Genomic DNA, 21,841 nt, shown 5'->3' on the forward strand with positions numbered 1-21,841 from the left:
CTGTTACCGGAAAACGTAACGTCAAATACCAAGCTCCGGAACAGCGACCCGTCTTCCTACATAAACTGGTTCTCACTTGTATTCTACGAACGATAGTCAGCCGAGAACAAGCTTACTTCCTACAGTAAGTGATGTTTTGAATGCGTCTACCGCTGTTTGGAACTTGGTCAAAGAGTGATCAAGCCATTCAAGGGAACCAAGGATAGCGGTAATCAAAAGAATGTAATCCAGGGACAAAGACCAGACATGGAAAACAGACATACACAACGACGAACATAAAGTAACTAAAATTATTCATACAAAGTAACCAAAGCAAATGAGCAACTCGGACTCCACTAAAAACTGGGAGCATGGACCAGGTGCACCGATAGGGTAAGCGTCCTCTGCTTTTCTAGAAACACCCACCGAGTTGCTCACAAAAAGTCAAGTCAGGGGTAGACAAACGAGGAAAGGAAAACTATGACCCGTTGGATAAATCAGTTTTCATGGTGCAGATGGATACACCATAACGATCCATGAGTTCATGATGACGACCATAAAACTTCTGTAGCGATGACTTCAATCTTGTAGCAACATAACCCTGTTCCAGAAGCCTATTTGTTAAGAGTTCTAGAGTGATACAAAAAGTCTGCGTAGTTTCGGCAAGCTCTGGCATAACGTACGGCATTTTCAAGACAACCCCGAGAAGACAACGAACACAATTTTTCTTTATAACTGTTCATAGGGATGGCGGGAATCCCATAGCATTGCAGAGTATACTTTACAGGTTTCTTGTAACTGTTTTAAGAGTGAAAGATAGAGATGGTAATATGGTCCGACATACGTTAGGGTCTAGTCACACCACTCAAAAGATATATGATAAATTATAGTTTCCAGTCTTCAGTTTGGAAAATGCATAATTTAACTATACTGATATGAGCTCTGAAAACAAAAGATTAACTACGGAGGCTTAATTCTAAAGTCAATACACGATATTGATTTAAACCTATTTGAATTAGCAAATAGTTCATGACCCTAGAGGTCAATGGCAATATATCATATATTTAGATTAAAATATAACTTTTTGCTTCATAAGTGATTGTTTAAATCCTATGTCGTCTACCCTATATCACATATCCTAGACCTATAGCATACCACTTATCATACCTGTAGACCTGTATCGCATACCCAATATCACACCCCTAGACCTAAATCGCACCCCTTTACAGACCATACATGAAGTATTTTTAAAATATATGATATAATGAACATAGCATGTCATTGAGTCTCGGGTTGATACAGCATGTTATACAGATTTTAACACGTAATATTCAGTACATATGGACCACTTGGTCGTCCCCCCAAAAATATGGACCGATGCGGTCCATTGATATTTTATGGGCAACCTGCCGGTCCATATTTTGCAATGCCCCCAGGTTAGGGAGGTGAGCGCTCACAAACATGTTAACCCAACCACATACTTTATGTGCCTGTCCCAAGCCAGGGTCGATTTCGTCTTTTATGAACAGTTTCACTTCATTTTACCGTGAGCTGCTTTTGCGCATCATTGAAGACCGTAGGGTGACCTGTAGAAGTAGGTTGTTTGTTGGTTGGTATTTGGTGGATGACTGTTTTATTGACAGTCATACCACATCTCCTATTTTTATAGTTTCGAAAATATATTTAATAGAGCTATACCGGTAGATTTGAGGAAAGCTATGTGTAACTTTAGATGTATTGATGTTAAACTGCCAATTGAAAAGGGCAGCTTTTGGGGAGTAGTATGAGACGATTTTAATATGTGACATTTGTGACTGTAACTCCGTCTTCCATACAATTATGTATCTTGAAATTATTGCTACATATTTGTTTACATGTACTTCTTCTTTACATTAACCTATTTTGTTTTATATTATGTTGTAATTTGTTCCCATACTCTGGTTCAGAGACATAAGAAACGAAAAATTGCCTGGTCATTAATTCTCCTTCAAATGAATCCATGTCAAAGTTTAACCTCATAGATTTGGTCATTGATTTCCGTCATCCATTGGATTTTGGTATGGTTATTCAGGCTTTGAAAAATGAACAACCCGTCATAAATTAATGAAGCACACCCCCGCCCCGGGGATACGCTTCAGTATTGGATTGTCTTGTTTTGTTTTGTTTTCTTTTTTGTTTTTGTTTTTTTCATGAAGATTCATGGTGATTTCGTTTCAAGAAGAAAGAGAATCGTAAAATAAATATTTATCGTTGATTAATACTTCCTTAGTGTCCGATATTGCGTTAAAATTAATTGAAATCCATTGTACTGATGGCCAGTCACACATCGGAGACATTCTATATATGTGTGCTACTCCTACAACGTAAGAGGTGGGAATTCCGTTCCTCCATGTTAGGCTGGCACAAAGTCTAGCATTGCTGGAGTAATATGTGTGCGTTTAAATTTCTAGATATAGATAGCTATATATGTGCGAGGTTCGTGAAGGGTTTGTTTTTATATGGGAGCAAATATCGGTCGGCATCAATTAATGGTCGTAATTGTTTAACACGACTACTCCTTAAAATCATGATATATATATATATATATATATAGAGAGAGAGAGAGAGAGAGAGAGAGAGAGAGAGAGAGAGAGAGAGAGAGCTGTTTTCGAAAACGACCGGCTGAAGACGTGTGTTCCTAATAATCAAAAGATTGATAAATTGTCGTTATTTTAAAGGATTGTTAACCATGCACATATCATGCCAGGTTAATAACAATAGTATGTCACACCTGCTTGACCAAATCATTGTTCACATCTTCTGTACTGTTTTGACTACTTCTTTTACAGATTTTGACTCATGGCAATTAGATGCCATAGATTTTTTCGGTTCTTTAGAGATAGAGAGAGATAACAATTTGGACTGATACCACGCCTAGTTCATATTTTGGCGAAATACTCTTTCTTGAACTATCTCAAGGAATACATATTCACTGGTATTTTCCCATTCAAATGTCTGTGGAGGAACCTTATGAATGATGCTATAAAATACAAAGAATGCCGGAAGAAGGTAGAACGAATGAGAAATGACAGTGACTTCTCTCGATTCTTCATACATTTGGAAAATTAGAAAATATTACAGACTACTTATTAATATACGGTTTAGCAGCATCAGAGCGATATATCTACATGTATGTCGGTGAACGTAAACAGATTTTTAAATTGAATAAAACAGGTTAGGTTCTAAAGTCTATTCCAATTGATAATTGGCCCACTTATTACTTGTCTATCCAAAATAAGACACTTTTCGCATCCAGTATGAGCACATCAATAATAACTATAGACACGGAATCTGATTCAGTGGGAGAAAGGTCTGAGACAGTCGCATGTCAATCAAGAATAAAGAAGATAGTCACGGACAGACATGGCTACATTTATGTCGGTGGTCAAAGTTCTGGAAAGATTTTTAGACTCACAAAAGAGCTGAAACAACACTTTGAAATAAAGGATGAAAAGTTCAAAGATATTGGAGGCATTTGTTTCAACAGATTGCTCAAAATTATTTCTTGCTAGCGAGCGTGGTTATGTCATTTTTATCATGACTTGCTCGTAATCGGATGACTAAGAATTTGCAGTCAAAGAAATAGGAGATGTTCAAGTTAAAGGACTATACTATTTCTTGGTCTAATTTAACAAAGAATAAAAAATACAAATGATCAGTAATATGTTTTTTAAATGATACAAATTAGAGTTTCACCGAAGGAATCTGCTAATTCTTTTATTGGAAGCAGTCTTTTTTTTTCATTTGGATTATATAGTCGATGGATTTTGCTTTTGTAATGATATTATTAATTGGTTATGTTCATATTATTGAGCTGTTGCCCAAGAATTGGGAAGAAAATTTATTAACTCGAAAATATAAAATCAATTTTAAAACTCGTAATGGCGCTTACACCACTATAGATATCCATAAAAATTGTTGGAAGTGTTTTTGAGTTATTGTCGTATGTATGAATGATGGACTGACAATGATAGCATTATTATGTCATGTCTGTTTGACGCTTTGGCACCGGCCATTTTAATACTTGGGGTGGGTGCTGGGATTATTTTGAAAAAAAATATAAAACTATTCCAATTTTGAGCAAAAACTTCTTACTTAGCCATGGACAAAAAATTTTTGATACAATATTTTCCCCATTACTTAATATAGATTTTCAAATATAAATGTTCAATTCCAACTTCTGCCCCCTCCCACAATCGAGAAGATAATGGTCTGTGCTTATTAAATGTGTAGATTTGTATTTTTAAACTTCTGATGTTTTTAATTGGTGCATGGTTTGATCAATTTTAATTTTGTATCAGATTCGCTCATGGTAATAGGGAATTAGCAACTGATTCCAACATGCATCACTTTTAATGACAAAAAGAAATTCATTCTGTTTTAATGACTACATAATTGCTAGCATAATCATATAATGTAGGTAGTAACAGTTCTTGGATCATCTGCTCCGGGATATTTGTTCTTAATTGTATGCTATATAACAAAGACTTCTTCTATCCTTAATGCTGCTTTATGTTACCTCAAATTTACTATTGCCAAGATGAACCTTTCCACCATTATGAAATATCCCTCTCCCCAGGAAGAGAGATTCTTTAATATCAAACATTACACAGCAATTCAGCTGAAAAAATACAGAGTATGCTTAACCTACCAGTGATCCTTGCACATGCTCCTTGTTTTTAATGATGTCTGTCTTGATTACCTATTTATCTGTTATTTTCTGATTTTTTTTTTTCGTGTGCCTGGTATGTTGTTTGTTGGTTCTAGATTTTCTAGAAACAAAAGTTTGTGATTTTATTTATATGAACATCTTCTTTTACATGTATATTGTCTATATGCTCAAAATGCTTCTTATGTATATAAGTAATTCTTGTTTTAAATATTTGTCAATGCTCTACTATTAACAAACTATATGCATTATTACAACTTCCTAAGACTGTTGATTTAAATGACTTAATATGTTATCTCCATAAGAAATTCCATTTTAATTGTTGTCTGAGCAAATGATTTATTATTTGTCTTCTGCATAAATGTATTATTTTAGTAGTACTAATTTAGTACTAAGATATCATTCATATTACATCTATCTGTAGAGGGGACATTCACCTCTCCCTAAAATTTGGAAATAATTTTTTTATCATGAAATCTTGATTTTTCACAAATTGCATCCCCTAAAATTGTTTAGCTTCACTTTGCTTTGCCATTTAATTTTATTTACACCCCCAACTTGAAATCTTGGATCTGTCTATGTGTATATCACTGTTGCTTACTGATATCTCAATCATATTTGCTATTGATTGTAATTAGCTTCTGCTAGAACTCCAAGATATGGTTCTATTGCTCATAAGTAGTTCATCAAAGATTTAAAACACATTTAAATAAATTTTATTGCACTATCATGAGTTGAGTATTCTCTTCAGATCAACATTATTTAATATCAGATCTTTTTCTTCAAAAATCTCATTTCGAGCCTGACACTTTTCTGTATGTCTTTTTAAATGAAATTTACGCCCAAAGGTTTTCATACAGAACTGACATTGAAAATCTCTAACTCCTGTGTGTGTTATCAAATGTCTTTTGTAGTTCTGGAGTTTATAGAATGTTTTATCACACTCATCACATTTGTAGGATTTTTCTTTGGTGTGTTGGTATTCGTGTTGCTTACGATCACCTTCACGTGCGAATGTCTTATCACAAAAATAACATTTAAGGTTCTTTTGTCCTGTATGTACTAACATGTGCATCTTCAAATGGGCTTTCTGTCGGAAAGTCTTCTGGCATATTTCACATTTAAATATTTTCATGCCTGAAACAATAAATAATAATCATTCCACTATACTTTAGGTTTGTTTAACCTTAAATTTGATTGATGAAGTGACTTTCACAACAGCTCTATTATTGAGCCAAAGTATGGATTTCCCTATTAAAAGAATACTCAGAATTAGTTACAGAACTTATTTTCTTGACTATCAATCTTTATTTAAATTGACACATTGTTTCCATGGAATAACAATATAAGTTTTCAAAATCTATGATAAAATTCTATCATTTTAAACATATGGGAGATTTGAAAGAACAAAAAACCTACGACATGTACTGGAAATTTGACTTGAACTTTGGCAGTAAAGTAATTTTGTTGATTGTATTACTATGTCACCTAGTTACTTTCTTATAAAATACCAGAAAAAATAAATTTGTGAACAAGAAAACAACTCCAATTTTTACTATATAACAAAGGTATGAAGAGAAAAAAAATTGTTTTAGTTATAAAAAAAAATGAGTGAGATGCATACAGTGAAACTTCTCCAAACCAGCCACTACTGGGACAAGAAGTAATGGCCGGTTTACACGGGTGGCTGGTTTTGTGAAAAATAGCAATGTATAATACAGTTTAAAGATTGTACTATTAAATGACACACCAATTATCACCAACAAAATGTGATGTCTGGATTAAATTTGTTGTTTAAACTACTGTCCCCTTTAATTATCATCTGTCCACTGATGAAATGCAAATTGGTCAGTGAATGAATTTTCAATTAAGTAATATTCCGTAATCATTAGCAGTTTTATTGACACATTTAATACGGTGAACAATAACCGGTGAACAATAACCGGGTGGCCGGAATTGAGAGATTGTACTTATTTGAAAAATGTAACTAAAACTACAAAACTGCCAATGTACGGTTTTTGGGGATGGCTAGTCAATACACACAGGTTTTAATGTATATCGGCTGGGACTTTTGAAAACGGCCAGTTTGAAGGGAAGACCAGTTTTCTGAGGGTCCGGTTTGGAGAAATTGCACTGTATTACACTGACTATAGTACATGAACTAAATAGTTTCAATTTTTGCTCTTAAAATTTCATATTTACCAGTGCAAGACAAAGGCTTTCTCGTGATTAAAAACAATATATATATTAAAGCTCCATAAATTTTAGTTGACAGAGTACCAGTAACAGTAATAGTTGCCATAGTCAAGTCAATACTAAAGTGTTCCTGTAATATTGTGCCTATTTGACATTTCCGAGAGATTTTTGTAACTATAAAAATAAAATTTTTAATTCTTTGGAGTTTTAACTTAATTTCAAGAAAAACATTTTTGCTTTGCTTCATAACCCAAGTTTCTGAATAATGTCAAATATATTGAATCTGTATTGACCATCGTTCATGTTTGTACCGCACATAAATGTATGTGTCCATGATAATACCACACACTAGTAATCTTTTCGAGCACTAAAAATTTCCAATAATAAGACACTCACCTGTATGAACTTTAAGATGAACCTTGAGGTTACTGCCATCGTTAAAAGTCTTATGACATACATGACATATATGTGGTTTGACTCCCATATGTAACATAGTGTGTCTCTTCAGTGACGATAGTGATGAATAAGAGTGGTCACAGATGTGACATTTAAACTTCTGGTTATGTGGGTGATCCTTCATGTGCAGCTTCCTTGTTGTCTTGTCAACAAACATCTTACCACAGTTAGGACATTCTGATAAACTAGCATCCCCTGGCAGACTTGGGTACCCTATAAAATAATTGTAGGAGTGACTGACTGTAATTAATGTTATATGGCAGGATATGCATTTCTGAGAATATTTGGTCAATCCAATAGACTCTGCTTTGTATTAGTCAAACATGCTGAGCTAGATTTCTAATGTGCTAACAAACAGAACCAAGATCTAACTTAGACACATAATTATGGCTTCAAATGTTTGGAAGAGAGATTGAAGTCTCTGTAATGACCTGGTGAGGACCAAATTCATTACTTCCAACAAGACCGTAGACGCATTTTGTAAAACTTTATGAAACCTTTACATTTAAATTTAAGGTAAGTTATTTTATTCGTCAAATGTTTTATATATCTCAATATGATAATGTCTTCACAGACATTTGATGATTTATTTCCTGATTGTTGTACATGTATTTACTGTTTGAGGAATTAAAGTCATACAAAATATTTTAGTCTCTTGTTTCTGAAAATAGTGGTTCTAAGATCTGATTGTTTTTCTTTTATTTAAACACTTTTAAAGATATGAGATGCAGCCAAAATAATGTGCATTTAAGGCTCTATAAGGTTGTTACATTAAGGTTTTATGTTGTATTCAATCAAAATAATTAATGACCGTCAAATATAAGTACCTGTTTAGTCATGGACTGGACATTCATATTCATAGAATAAGTTTTGACCCCTATCAAAAAAAATTTGTAAAATGAAAATTCAGGCCATGAGTAAATGGTTACATATTATTGAAAATCATGAAAAATTTCATTACTATAAAATAGTTAAACAGACTAAACTAGCAGAGAACAATATATTTTCCAACATAAAACCAACAGTATATGGGGCAGGAAATATCTTCTTCAGAATTTTCACAGGAGATATGAGCTCATATCCTATGTCAGTTTTATATATTCCTGAGCTGCATATTCTAAGACCATACCTACACTTTGCCTACACAGGGATATTGCACCATTACTGGTAGCTTATTTATAGATAAATGATAGTAAGGCTCATTAATTCTTGCAAAAAACTGATTTTATGAACAGAAGCTACCCATATTGTGGATAAATATCGATAAAATGAACACTGGATTGGCTTCTTTTTGGCAAGAGCATCAATCTGTCATTATTTTTACACAACTATGTTTTGACATAGTTTTTTTAAATTGTTAGGTTCAAACCATAAATGACATGTTAGTACAACAGTTACTGAGTCATACAAACAGACACAACAGTTACTGAGTCATACAGACACAACAGTTACTGAGTCATACAAACAGACACAACAGTTACTGAGTCATACAGACACAACAGTTACTGAGTCATACAAACAGACACAACAGTTACTGAGTCATACAAACAGACACAACAGTTACGGAGTCATACAAACAGACACAACAGTTACGGAGTCATACAGACAGACACAACAGTTACTGAGTCATACAAACAGACACAACAGTTACTGAGTCATACAAACACAACAGTTACTGAGTCATACAAACAGACACAACAGTTACTGAGTCATACAAACAGACACAACAGTTACTGAGTCATACAGACACAACAGTTACTGAGATATACAAACAGACACAACAGTTACTGAGTCATACAAACACAACAGTTACTGAGTCATACAGACAGACACAACAGTTACTGAGTCATACAAACAGACACAACAGTTACTGAGTCATACAAACAGACACAACAGTTACTGAGTCATACAAACAGACACAACAGTTACTGAGTCATACAGACACAACAGTTACTGAGTCATACAAACAGACACAACAGTTACTGAGTCATACAAACAGACACAACAGTTACTGAGTCATACAAACAGACACAACAGTTACTGAGTCATACAAACACAACAGTTACTGAGTCATACAGACAGACACAACAGTTACTGAGTCATACAAACAGACACAACAGTTACTGAGTCATACAAACAGACACAACGGTTACTGAGTCATACAGACACAACAGTTACTGAGTCATACAAACAGACACAACAGAACCAAAAAAAAATCAGAAAATCAGAACATTTTCAGAAAGTTTGCCAAATATACAGGACTGTGACAACAATTGTAAAGGCAAACGATGGCCTTAAAATAGTCAGCTCTGAGAATATATAAGTAATACCAATAAAACATTCCATTGGTACCTGATAGTGTGGCATATTCCTTGGAGAACCAGTAAAGTAACTCCTGTCCACAGAAAACTTCTTTTGTAGTGAAGAAGTAAATATGTCGCCCTAACTGGTGGGCAATGAGATTCTGGGTTTTCTCACAACGGGCAGGTTTTAGAAACATCATCCAGTTACTTTCATTTTCATCAGACATATCTATTGTTTCAGACCTTGTTTCTAAAAATATCTGAAAAAATTCAAAAGTAAAATATTAAGCACTAGTTATTCATTCTTATATCATGTCATTTAAAGCCATTCAATTCACAAATCAGAGGTACAAATTCAATAACAGTAGAGTTTGTTTATAACAAATCAGCATTGTTTGTTACATCAGAAACTTTTTTTCTAAATTAGGAATATCTCCCTTTTAATTTTTGAAAAGTGGTATTACATGAATTGCTTAAGATGTAACAATATTGATGCATTTTTTCTCAAAGTAAATTTCATAATTGTTTTGTAATGTGTATTTATTATAAATGATGAATAAAAAAGAAACTATTTTTTGTTGTTGTTTTTGTAAACTCAGACACTTTTCTTTTATCAGTGTATTAGTTTGTCCTACTTAACTTCCATTTGAAATTGCTGTCCATGTGAGACCCCTGTAAAAGTAGTACCACATGGTTAAACTATTACATAGTATCAAGATCAGTTGCCTTTCTCCTCAAACTGGCAATTTCAAAACTGTGAAGAACTTTAATTATCAATCCATTTTGAGCCTGCAGTAATTAATACAGTATATTCAATTGTTTTTAGTGTGAAAAACTATGGTATTACCCACAAAAGTAATCATTAAATCAAAAGTGATTGAAGTTCATAAGCTGGGATGTTCTTATAATTATCTTAATGGCTTGGATGACATTATTTAATTGATATTTTACTGAATATTAAAATAAAAATACAGGTAAGAGTAGCCATGCCACCGGTGATGATCTTTTAACTATATATTCATCAGCTGTAAAATTGTTGATTAATCAATCACCATGAGTAACAAACAACGTGTGTCTAATGATTACATAACAATTAAAAAGACCCTTCGTTTTATCCAGGCAAACTTCAGCAATAAATCTGTAGTAGCTGGGCCTTAAGAAATATTTCATTATATCTCTGATTTCGCTATAATAAATTTGTTATATAAATGACGAAATGCATTAGTTTTAAAACACTGGGACTGGGAAATATGTTCTAATTCATTATAAGCCTGTACGTTATAAACGAACACTAATGTATGTTTTTTTTTTCATTACTGGTATCCGATAATATAAAAAAAAACATAGAATGATCAGGACACTGCACCCTTGTGTACAATTCAGCAAGACATAATTGTTAATTCATTCTGCCTGTGTAAGAATTTAAGTGTCACTCTCTGTAAGAATCAGGCAATAGAGGTGAAACATGGTACAAAAAAAAACACCATTTTGAACATGTAGGTTTTTTGACATGCATGTTTCTGATTTTTTTTTCTGATTCTTACAAAAACTTACACCTAAATACCTTGAAAAGCTATTAACTGTAAAGATCTTTTTCTTCATATACAGAAAAAATGGTCCCCAACTCAAATGAGCTTCTTCAAAATTTCACTAAAATAAATTCAGCTTTAAGGAGATAGACCTGGTGTAAGGGACACAACTCTTAAAAATCATTGGAATGTTTGTACTCAGCATTTTACATCAATGTCATGTAAGCATCAAAGTAACTTTGATTAATTTCATTCTGTGTCAAATGAAAGCTTGATAGCCTTTGGTGAAATTGAAGTTTGAAAGTTTGAAATATATCCTTCGACAACTTCTAAAATTATCATTTCAACAGACACTTAATTTCCAATATAATAATTTCAGAGGTCATCATGTAATACCTCATCACTTCATGTGGAGGGATATGAAAAATACAAATATACATTGTTTGAGAGAAAAAGTTCCTTCACATCATTGTCAACACACATACACCAAACTTTAAGATAATAATTATCCATTATTTATGGCACTGAATTAATAGATAAAATCTAATCCACTCATAATTAATTTACCTCAGCCACTAAAACAAAAAGAAGATTTACTATGTACTATGTACATGTATACTAAATACAGAACTTATATCAGATTAAATTGAAAAGCCAAAATTGCTGATTGGCCATCACATTAATACAAGTTAATAAGTTCTGTAATACCCATACCTTCCAAGTTGGAAAAGAAGGAACAACCTCAGAATTGTTTACATTTTCTTTTTGTATCATTCCAACAAGTGGTCCAAACTTAGTCTGAGCTGGGATACTCTCTTTAGTCCAAACACCTACAACATAATACTTTATTTACTGCTATTTAGGCCACAAAAACGTGGCTTCAAGATTTCTTTTTTTTTTGGGGTGGGAGTATTAATATCTAACTCTTCTTTCTATATGTGTTGAAAGTTTCTTTTTTCATTCTTGTTATGCTCATTGCATTAAAATAATAGTTGTGATTTTCTGATAAATGTTTTTTTTCTAAACAGTAATCATATTGATTGACTAACATATGCATGGTTTATCCAAAACTAAAGTGCTGCAAACTTCAATGATAACACCGAAAATATGTTTACAGTAGTGCAACTAAATTCTAAATGTTCATCAACCACTAGATATTTTATTAGTTTTTTCATTTTGATGGCCTTGACATTGTCTTTGTCCCTCAATACCTTAATAATCATAGACTGACCTAGATACGCATTATATTCAAATGTTGATGTAGGTTGTAGTGTGAGGCAGGTGGGTATAGATGTCCTAGCTTTAGACAGGATTGGTGTGTCTTTGATCAGGTTATATCCTATTTTGTGAAACTGGCATTCATCATTCAGCATGGCTGCCTTACACAGTATACAATCTGAAAATAGACCACTGTTGTTAATGGGGCTTGTAAAATTCATCAAGTTACCCTGTGAATTCATGGTTCATGGTTCTTTACTCCCATACAAATGCATATAAAGTGGTTGCTTATGGAATAACACAACAATTTTAACAACAAAAACCATATATTCATAAATACAATGATAACAAGCAACTTGTTGCCATACGTCCTCTGCTGCCACAAAAAAGTTAGAAGTGAAAAAGACCCGTAACTCCTGTAAAAATGTAATCCAATAAACATCAAAATGGCGGCAAATGGTGACTGACAATTCTACAAAGTTTGAACAAAATCCATTCAAGTCGTTTTTCAGTGTGAACAGACTGACACCAGTATTTCTATGTTCCCTTCCGCACAGCGGCAGGGGACAAAAATATGATGGTTCGGTAATTTCATAGTATAGAAAACAAGATAACTTTTTATCATATTGATGTACCTGGTGAAATAGCAAACTAAATACAAATCTTCTGTCTTGACAATTGAAATTCTAGATGAAAATACACTGAAAACCATGAATGTCAGATAACTGAAAATCCTGCCATATTTCATAACTTACATCATACATTAGTTTAATATGAGCGATGAAGATGCAAAGATCTTAGTGCTACACCTATGGTCAAATTGATTACAGGTGAGTGGCTGGTGTTTTGATAATTCAACATTTATAATATTTTTAATTTAAAATTCATACATTACCATATATAACTAATACAAAATCACTATCAATACATACAAACATGTACATACATACATAAAGAAAACTGAAAACTTGATGAAGTATTAACTTTAAGCTGCATTAGATAATGATTGACAGATTATAGTTTAACATCCTATGGAAGATATTTCATGCATTTTTGGAATGAGAGCATTTGATCAATTTAACATACTTTGCTTTGTACATGTGCTATTCCAAAATTCTGAGTAAGATTTTTAAAAGCGGGCAAACTGTTCCTGTAATTGCACAGAAGCAATAACATTTTCAGAACAAATGTGTTCAGATATTGACTCGTATATTATAGCATTGCTGTCAAGAGTAAATTCAAAATGATAGGTACCAATCATTCCAAAATGCAGATAGAAAACATAGAAACATTTGCCAACTGACCCATCTAATAGTTTACAGAACTGAGTGACAATCAAAGTTTATTTACCATGTCTCAATTAAAAGAATGAAATGAAATGATCAGATAATTTTTATACAGATTTTTTTAAAATGATCTACTGTCAAAGGAAAACTACACTTTAATATCACTATATTGGACCTAGTGCAATATTAGAATAGTATGTAAAAATCACACCTCAGCTAAAAATACTTCAGGAAAACAAAACAATGTATAAGTAATATAAATTAATATGAGGAAGGCATTAATTCAAGTGTAAGTATTAGGTTCCCTAGTAAACGGAGTAGATTTCATGTCATTTACAATTTTAGCTAATTTTGATATAAATATTTTGATCAGTAGGAACTGGCAAAGAACATTCCAATTATTTGTAAATTTATCTTCGTTAAACGGTTCTAGGTTTGGCATAGAATGCACGGTTTTATTACAATCACTTCAACCAGAAGTTGTTTTTTGTTTAAAATGTCTGAGAAGTTCCGATCAAAAAACATTTACATCGTTGAAATGTTATGTCTACGTAACATTTTTACTACCATTGTATTTCTCAAGTTTAAATATATCAGGATGAAGTGTTTTGCTGTGATAATAGTTTCTCAAGTGTTAGTTTGATGAATTTTTAAAAATTTGTTTATACATTAAGAGTGAGCTTTGCTAGCTTAATAAAAGAGTTATTGCATGAGTATTGGCAAATATCGGCCCTCACAATGCAATATAATGCTCAGGCCAATATTCATGCAATACCTATAATATTATTGACCAACCAGTCCAAAATGTCATACTAAACGGTGCAACACATCATATTGAATTAAAGCTTTGTCATATTGGTGTACTTCAATATTTTGTCATATATTGCCAGAATCCATAATATTTAAACATATACTCTGTTGTTTGTTTAAATAGTTATAAATACATGTACAAGTACCTACTGTGAAAGTACTTTCGTACGTGGGGTACCAATTTTTCGTAGTTTTCATTGGTAGGCCTAAAAACCATGAATTCAAGAATCCATGAACTTGTGTTTCCTTCTTAATCTATGAAAATTGGTATCCACTAACTTATGTTTCCACCCTAATCTATGAAAATTGGTATCCACGAACTTGTGTTTCCTCCCTTATCAATGAAAATTGGTATACGCAAATTAAAGTACTTTCACAGTATGTCGTTTACCTATCATAAAAACACTCATGAACTTACAATGCTTGAACATGCTTGGTACATCAGTAAAATCCTCCTCAGGATCAGCTGACAAAAGTAATTGGTTCTTCATTCCATTGGAATCTGTCATGTCTTCGCAACCTGGTAAAAATTGCATGATATATATATATATCTCCATGTATTTATTTAATACATTGTGAAAATCATGGGGCTGTGGTTATATAATTTTCAAGCAATATCTATTGTTTAAAACTTTGGTAGTCTTTTAAATATTATTCAAGCTCAATCAACCTTTCATTTAAATCAAGATTTTTGCCCTACATGTATACTTAGTGCCCAAGTGCCTTCTTGCAATGATTTCTTACTGAAACATCTTGGACCTTCCCTATTCTACACGATACCATTGATAAAGGTGAATTATTAATTTGAATCACCTTGATTATGTTCATTAACATTTTGTTCTTGAATCTGTGTCTGGTCGATAGCCATCCCATCCTGGAGTATCACTGAGTTATCTCCCCTAGGACTTACATACTGCTCAATATTCTTGTTGTAAAGGAAGGGTTCATCATACAGTGAATCTGAAACAGTTAAATTACACAAATAGGCAATACAAAACAGACTTGATGAAGATAAACATTGTGCTTATGCATCTATACATATTGCTAAGTCAGAACCACTTCAAATTATTGCTTTAATATCACATGACCAAGTAATTTTTCACTATATTTACAAGTTTTTTTTTACCTGCTCTTGAATGAACAAAAAATGAATCAAAAATTTTTCTAATATCCTTCAATAATGTAATAACATTTGAAACATCACTTAGTTTTTCTTTACACCGCTACAAGAGTCAGCGACTAATAGCTCATGCCTATAAACAGTTTTATGTAACTTAATTTTTTAGAGTAAATGACTAGTAAGGAAATTCCATTATCATGAATTGAACATCAATGACTGCAAGTTCTGTCATGAATAAAAAGGTGTATTTATAATATAGCTACATGTAAAAAAAAAACAACTTGGATTTGATTGTAGCACTTGTGCATTGTTGCTAGTTACCCTTTTTCTAATCATTCCATGAAAACTTTCAAACTTTACCTGATTGTTCAGACAAAAAGGACTCATCCACAAGTCTTTCACTGTGACCAATTATCTGGTCCCCACTACTGATGGTATGTTCATCTGACAATGTACTCTCAACCCCAAGCTGGTTTCCTAAAGTTTGATGCTGGGGTAAGTGTCTTATCTCCCCATGCATGATGTTTCCACTATCTACCGAAAGATGTTGGTCTTTCATATTCTCAACAGATTGAGAAGCATTACTCACTGATGAATTAGATATTGGTATGTTTTGAGAGTTTATTGGTACTAAGGAATATGGGATGTCTGATAGTTGGTTTGAGTTGGTCAAGTTAAGAGTCTGTTCTCGAACTAGATTTCCTATTTGATTGGATGCATTTGGTTGAGGGTTGTTTGTTGCTAAGATACATGTGGGAGAATACAACTTCCTAGTTGCATCCAACTGCCCTTGCAACCCATTTATCAATGAACTTATGACACTTTGCAGCTGCTGATAAGTCACCATAACATTTTCTGAGTTGCTCACTTTTTGATGAGTTCCCTCTTCTGAGAGATGTGGAGAAATTTCTCTCTGTGAATTCAAATGAGGAAAACTACAATTTTCTGTAGCAGCATTTATGTTTTGCTTTAAGTTATTAGGAGTCATTTCATCCTCAAATTGTGTTGTAAATTCTGTTTCAGTGACTTCAACAAGGTGTCCACTTGGTGCTAAATTAGATTTTTGAAAGTCAGAGGTTTGTTTTTGTTTTTCCAATTGAAATGAATCAGAGTTGATGAGTTGGTTGACAAGAGCCATTACAGATAAAGAGCCAGGAGAAAGCTGAGTTACATTATTACTAACTTGCTGGGGTTGTGACATTGTTGTTCCAGACTGATTAAGGTGAATAGGAGAAATGGTACTTCCTAATGTTACACCAGTATTAACAACATCAGGTTTTGTTGTCTGAGTAATAGATGGCAATGTTTGAAGCATAGTCAATGGAATAATCTGTGCCATGATTTGTTCACTTGCAGGTTTTGTATTTTTTAGTCCACTCCCTGAACAAAAGGAAAAAGTAGAAGATGTGGCTGAAATAGGCACACCTTTTGATTGTGATAATAATCCTATGTTGGGCATACTTGTCTCACCAAGAACTGATGCATTAGCAATAACTGGTGTATGAGTAGCACCAATTGACTGTATACCTAAGTGATGTCCCCGACTGGCGCTAGAGCCATCTACCTTCGACAATGCTGGTCTTGTTTGAATCATTCCCAAAGGTAATATCTGATTAAGTACTGACCTTGAGTTTAAATTACTAGGGTTTTCCACCTGAATCTGGTTAGAGTTATGAGGGATCACTTTGTGCAAAGACCCAATCTCTGTTTCAGAAGAAGCCTTAGAGTTCAGATCTGCTAATAATGAACTTGAGGTAGAAACATTTGTGATATGATGCCCTCTTGAGTGACAGCCCAAAGGGAGGTCTGTTACATGTACAGGTATATCTAAAGCAGTATTGTGAGAGGCAGTTGCAGGCATAATACTTGGCTTTTTTATTGTAATGTTTCCCTTGCCATTAGATTTTGAATGTGCATCTTGAATACTGCAAGCTTCAGTCTGGGAGCTCTCCTTTGGTGCAATTTTCACTAGTTTATTTTTATCTAATGCAACAGTAAGTCTTTCAGATAAAATCTGTTTAATTTTCTGACTTCTCCTTGTTGCCTTAGTTTGACCTTTCCCTGTCCTTGTTTTTGATTTGTCATTGATTTGAGTTAAATTTGTTACAAAAAAATTATCAGATCCTTCCACAGTAGGAAATTGGTTTGATACATTATGCTGATGACAATTGTCTAGACTATTTCTATTTTTAGCCACAGACTGGTTCTGTCCTGAACTTGTATGAGTTTCAAAATTAGAAGACAATAGCTGCCCAGACCATTGTCCTTGTGTTTGTTGAGGAGTGAGAGATGCCATCAGTTGAGCTTGGAGCTGTTGACTGTCTGGTAGCCGGGGTGACATAGGCTGTTCTCCATAGGTCTGGAAGTCAGTGGCCTGTGATGTGTGATTCATATCACTCATTGGCACTGAACCTAAACTTCTGACATCAATCTACAAAAACATATAGTAAGAAATAAATGATGGAGCACTTAATCTGACCTGCTATTGATTACAAGGTCAAACATGAAATTTAGTAAATGCAAAGACAACACACATGTGCATTGTACATGAATATGTACAAATATGTGTTAATAACGTGTACATTAAGAGACTTAAATGTCATAAATTGTTGAAATTTCACTTACGAAAGTTGAGTCCAAACAATGGAAAAATGTACATGTATGGATATGCCTCTGCAGAAAAGTCGATTCCTTATCTGGGAAAACCAATGTTTTTCCACTTTATTCCCAATCCATAAGTATACATACATGTACATGTATGGTACATGAAAATTATTTTTAATATTTAATAAGTGAGTTGAACTTCACTATTAAATACATAGGATTTGTCTAAAATTCATCAAATTGATCATCTTGACCACTGAAGAAACTTTTGCCAAATCAAAATGCTACATTGACATCTATAGACACTTTGATATATTGTCAAAAACTCTGCCTAGACCAAATTTTTCAAAGATGTACATTTGATCTTAACTACATGGACAATTTTTAAAAAGCTACCTCTGGGTGAGGAGATCATGACCTACATGTACATTCAATGCCAAACCTGTAACTGACTTGTTTTATACTATATTCTTGAACATTGTGTGTTTTAATACAACCAAAAAATTTTATAGTTGACATTCCATATTCAAGGACATAAGGGAAGAGTTTGAATTCTTGATAAGTACATGTATCTCAACCTCCCATTATGAGCTGGCTTAAGAAGGTCAAAAAGGTGATCAGATACAGTGAATATTGATGAGGCAAATGAAGTATAATTTGTGAAGTTGATATTTCCTTCAGAATAGATACATGTATAATCGAAAATTTCTTTTACAGCTCACTTGTAACTATGGTTTTATATACTTACATGTATATTAATTTAAAAAGTTGAAGTAATAAAAAAAAATTCAGCCACTAAATCAACTCATGTTGTGGAGCATAGTTTATGAGTTGTATTATGGGTAACCTCCCTGTTCTCATGCCATACAACATACAGGTATCTTAGGGTGCACTTTAGTTACATTAAGGCGCACTGTTTTAGCACACCAAGTTACCCCCATAAAATTTTCTAAACTTAAAATTAAAAGTTGAAATTTGGTGGATATATTGTTTAAATGTTGTTAAGCATTTATACATAGACAGATGTAATAAATGTAATGGTAAACAGGTGTAATTTAAATGAAGAATGGTATCTGGAATGTTTCAGTCCCCTGCCGTATTAGGTTCTCTTCTCAGCATAAGATGGCTGATTTTCAGAATACCTTATATCGCACGAACTTCTGGAACTAAAATTGTGAGAGAATGAATCGAAAAGGGTCTTATTATTTTTACCCTTTTTCCATCTACTCCATGCATGTTTTCATCCTATGGTAGTGTCTAAGTGCCTGATATTTTATAAAACAGTATTTGGCTGTTTGTTTTGAGAGGACATTTTGTGTAAAATAGCTAAGATTCCAATTCAATCACCATTGAAGTAGGAGGTTACGAGCTGTCCTCTGGTCGTCTGCTACAATTTATTTCAGATCACTTCATCAAAAAGGGAAAAGAAGTTTAATAAATAAGTGGAAAGGTCAGGGAATCTCGTTCTATGGAACTATAAATAACATAATATACACTCCCTGGTTACTGATCAAAGAGTAGTTCTGGCCAACAAGTAATTCTACAGATAAATTTATAGATCTATTCTCTGACTAGTAATGGCAGTGTATCCTATAGTAGTTCTGAAACTTCTGTAACATAAAACCACGCATTATAAGTTTATTCAAGTTTTCATCGGATATTTTCATTTTTTGTTTATAGTCGCATTTTGAATATAAAAAAAATTGAAAATATCCCATGAAAACATGAAAGATAAACATAAAATGTGTGGTTTTATGTTGTAGAACTATGAATAAGGCTAGCCTATAGTATAGGCCTCTGGTATGAGAATTCTTAAATCATTACGATCCTTACCTGCTACATCGCATATCCAAAACACGTAGTACATGCATCTCTAAAAAGTTGAAATTGAAACATTCCTTGCTTCCTCCCAAACAATAATCAACTAAACTCATATTAGGTTTGATAATTTTTTTTTACTAATATCAGGGGATATCACACAGAAAGGGGAAAGAAACAGAGAAATATACCACAAGAAAATGGCGAATATTTCCTCTCGGAAAAGCTTTGGGTTCTTTAAAAATGCCCGATAAATATATAAAGTAACGCTGTGTTCTCGCTAACGAGATGTTCATTTCATTGGCTGTAAACTTAGCCGAAACATAACGAATATTGTAATTAGCCACGTGCATAACAGCTTTGTTTTTTTTTTTTAGGTTAAACCTCTAGATTCGGCATCCTTTATATAATTTACAAATAATATTCAAACCGTAGACATTTATTTGAAAATTTAAACAAAGCAAGTACATATATCTAGGGGGTCATTTTTTTTCTGCAAGTGGAAAAGGGGGTTCAGTTTTTTATAACTTCAAAGAGGGGGGTCATTTTTTTGCACATGGATTTCAAGAGCGATCCAAATTTTTAGTTATTATTTCTGCTCTTTACCTTTATTGAAAGAAAAAACCCGAAGTTCCGAATGAAAATGTCACAACTGGTACTTAATATGAGACTTACCACATATAGTATTGAATTGGCAGGAAACCAGAAATATGGTCCGGGGGTTGGGGAGGGGGGATCATGGTATTTCAGCTCTTCAATTGTGAGATAATAGGGAACATTTCAAAATATCCATAGAAACAAGATAGCGGATAAACAACACGTTCAGTACAAAATTCTCGTAGAAAAAATAAATATGGAAATATTTCAATCTCGGAGGTAAGAACGAGAAATAATACAAATTTTTTTAAAGGAACTTATGAGTAATTTACAAGATAATTAAAAAAAAAAACTGAAAACAGGCTGAGGTGAATTCGAGTATAGATTTTTTTCAAGTAGATAAAGTTGAAAATAATAGTGGTTTATGTGATAGTAAGAAATAGGCGGTGAGCTCCACTATACAAATTTTATTGCATTTTTTTTTTCAATGATGAAAACATAATTTTATATCTTTCAATTTATTTGATAATCGAAACATTACTAAGGACCGGTCATGATTAATCTCCAGGGGTTGTCCGGCAAAAAAAAAAAATTGAGCGTGTCAAAGAAAAGATAGCAATCTTTAAAGAAGGCTATATTTTTTTTAATTTATCAAAAGGGGAGGGGGTCATGATTTTTTTTTAAAAAGAATATTACTCATTCAAGATTACATGATACAATTGATATTTGTTTTATGACAGAAAATGTTCACCGTTGTCTTTTGTCTCCAATTTTACAATACATCTATTATTATGTATGACTTGTATTATATGCTTTAGTCAAGCCTGTTTGGTTCTTGCCTCTTTGACATAGTCCCAATTTGCATTAATTTCTTATTCTATTTGAATTTTTATAAATATTAGATAGTTTTGGATGTTAAAAAATTTTTTTTTATTAATAGTCTTTATAAAAATCGTATAGCAGGTGAGTCATGCATGTCAAAAACCCACCGAATTCAGTTTTATTTCTTATTCGGAATCAGTTAAAGACCACTTAACCAGTCATAGTTTTTTATTTGGGTGTTGCGCTTTTGTGATCAAATTTATATAGATTGTACATGAAATTAGCACTTTGAAAAGAATTATTGTTTTTGATTTTGTTCGATTTGGGAGATAAATGTATGATAAAAGTACGGATCTGAATATGGAAATGGCAACCGTTACGTAAAAATATAGCAA

At 33.0% G+C, this 21,841-nt stretch overlaps 1 protein-coding gene and 1 long non-coding RNA gene across 3 annotated transcripts; one reads left to right on the forward strand and one right to left on the reverse strand.

Annotated features, from left to right (window-relative positions):
* The first annotated feature begins 21 nt into the window (after nucleotides 1-21).
* Nucleotides 22-5,417, forward strand: LOC148614697 (uncharacterized). The gene is made up of 2 exons (XR_015923764.1): nucleotides 22-124; nucleotides 2,808-5,417. It is a non-coding gene; the product is annotated as an uncharacterized LOC148614697 (long non-coding RNA).
* On the reverse strand, nucleotides 5,388-20,249 carry LOC148614698 (uncharacterized). 2 transcript variants are annotated; one of them, XM_088588974.1, is made up of 9 exons: nucleotides 20,043-20,245; nucleotides 15,966-18,036; nucleotides 15,299-15,445; nucleotides 14,904-15,005; nucleotides 12,403-12,567; nucleotides 11,886-12,001; nucleotides 9,692-9,902; nucleotides 7,280-7,552; nucleotides 5,388-5,824 (listed from the first exon to the last, which is right to left on the reverse strand). In XM_088588974.1, the coding sequence occupies exons 2-9, from the start codon at nucleotides 18,004-18,006 to the stop codon at nucleotides 5,415-5,417; spliced, it is 3,465 nt and encodes a 1,154-aa protein (XP_088445100.1). In that variant the 5' UTR covers nucleotides 18,007-18,036; nucleotides 20,043-20,245; the 3' UTR covers nucleotides 5,388-5,414. The 2 variants fall into 2 exon arrangements, with proteins under 2 accessions (XP_088445100.1, XP_088445102.1); XM_088588976.1 differs by lacking the exon at nucleotides 5,388-5,824 and adding an exon at nucleotides 8,167-8,216 and having other exon boundaries at nucleotides 7,313-7,552; nucleotides 20,043-20,249.
* Nucleotides 20,250-21,841: the final 1,592 nt, after the last annotated feature.

This window comes from Perna viridis, chromosome 6 (assembly GCF_037379345.1).
Source record: "Perna viridis isolate PV_CMFRI_1.1 ecotype Kerala chromosome 6, ASM3737934v1, whole genome shotgun sequence".
Classification (NCBI taxonomy): Eukaryota; Metazoa; Mollusca; class Bivalvia; order Mytilida; family Mytilidae; genus Perna; species Perna viridis.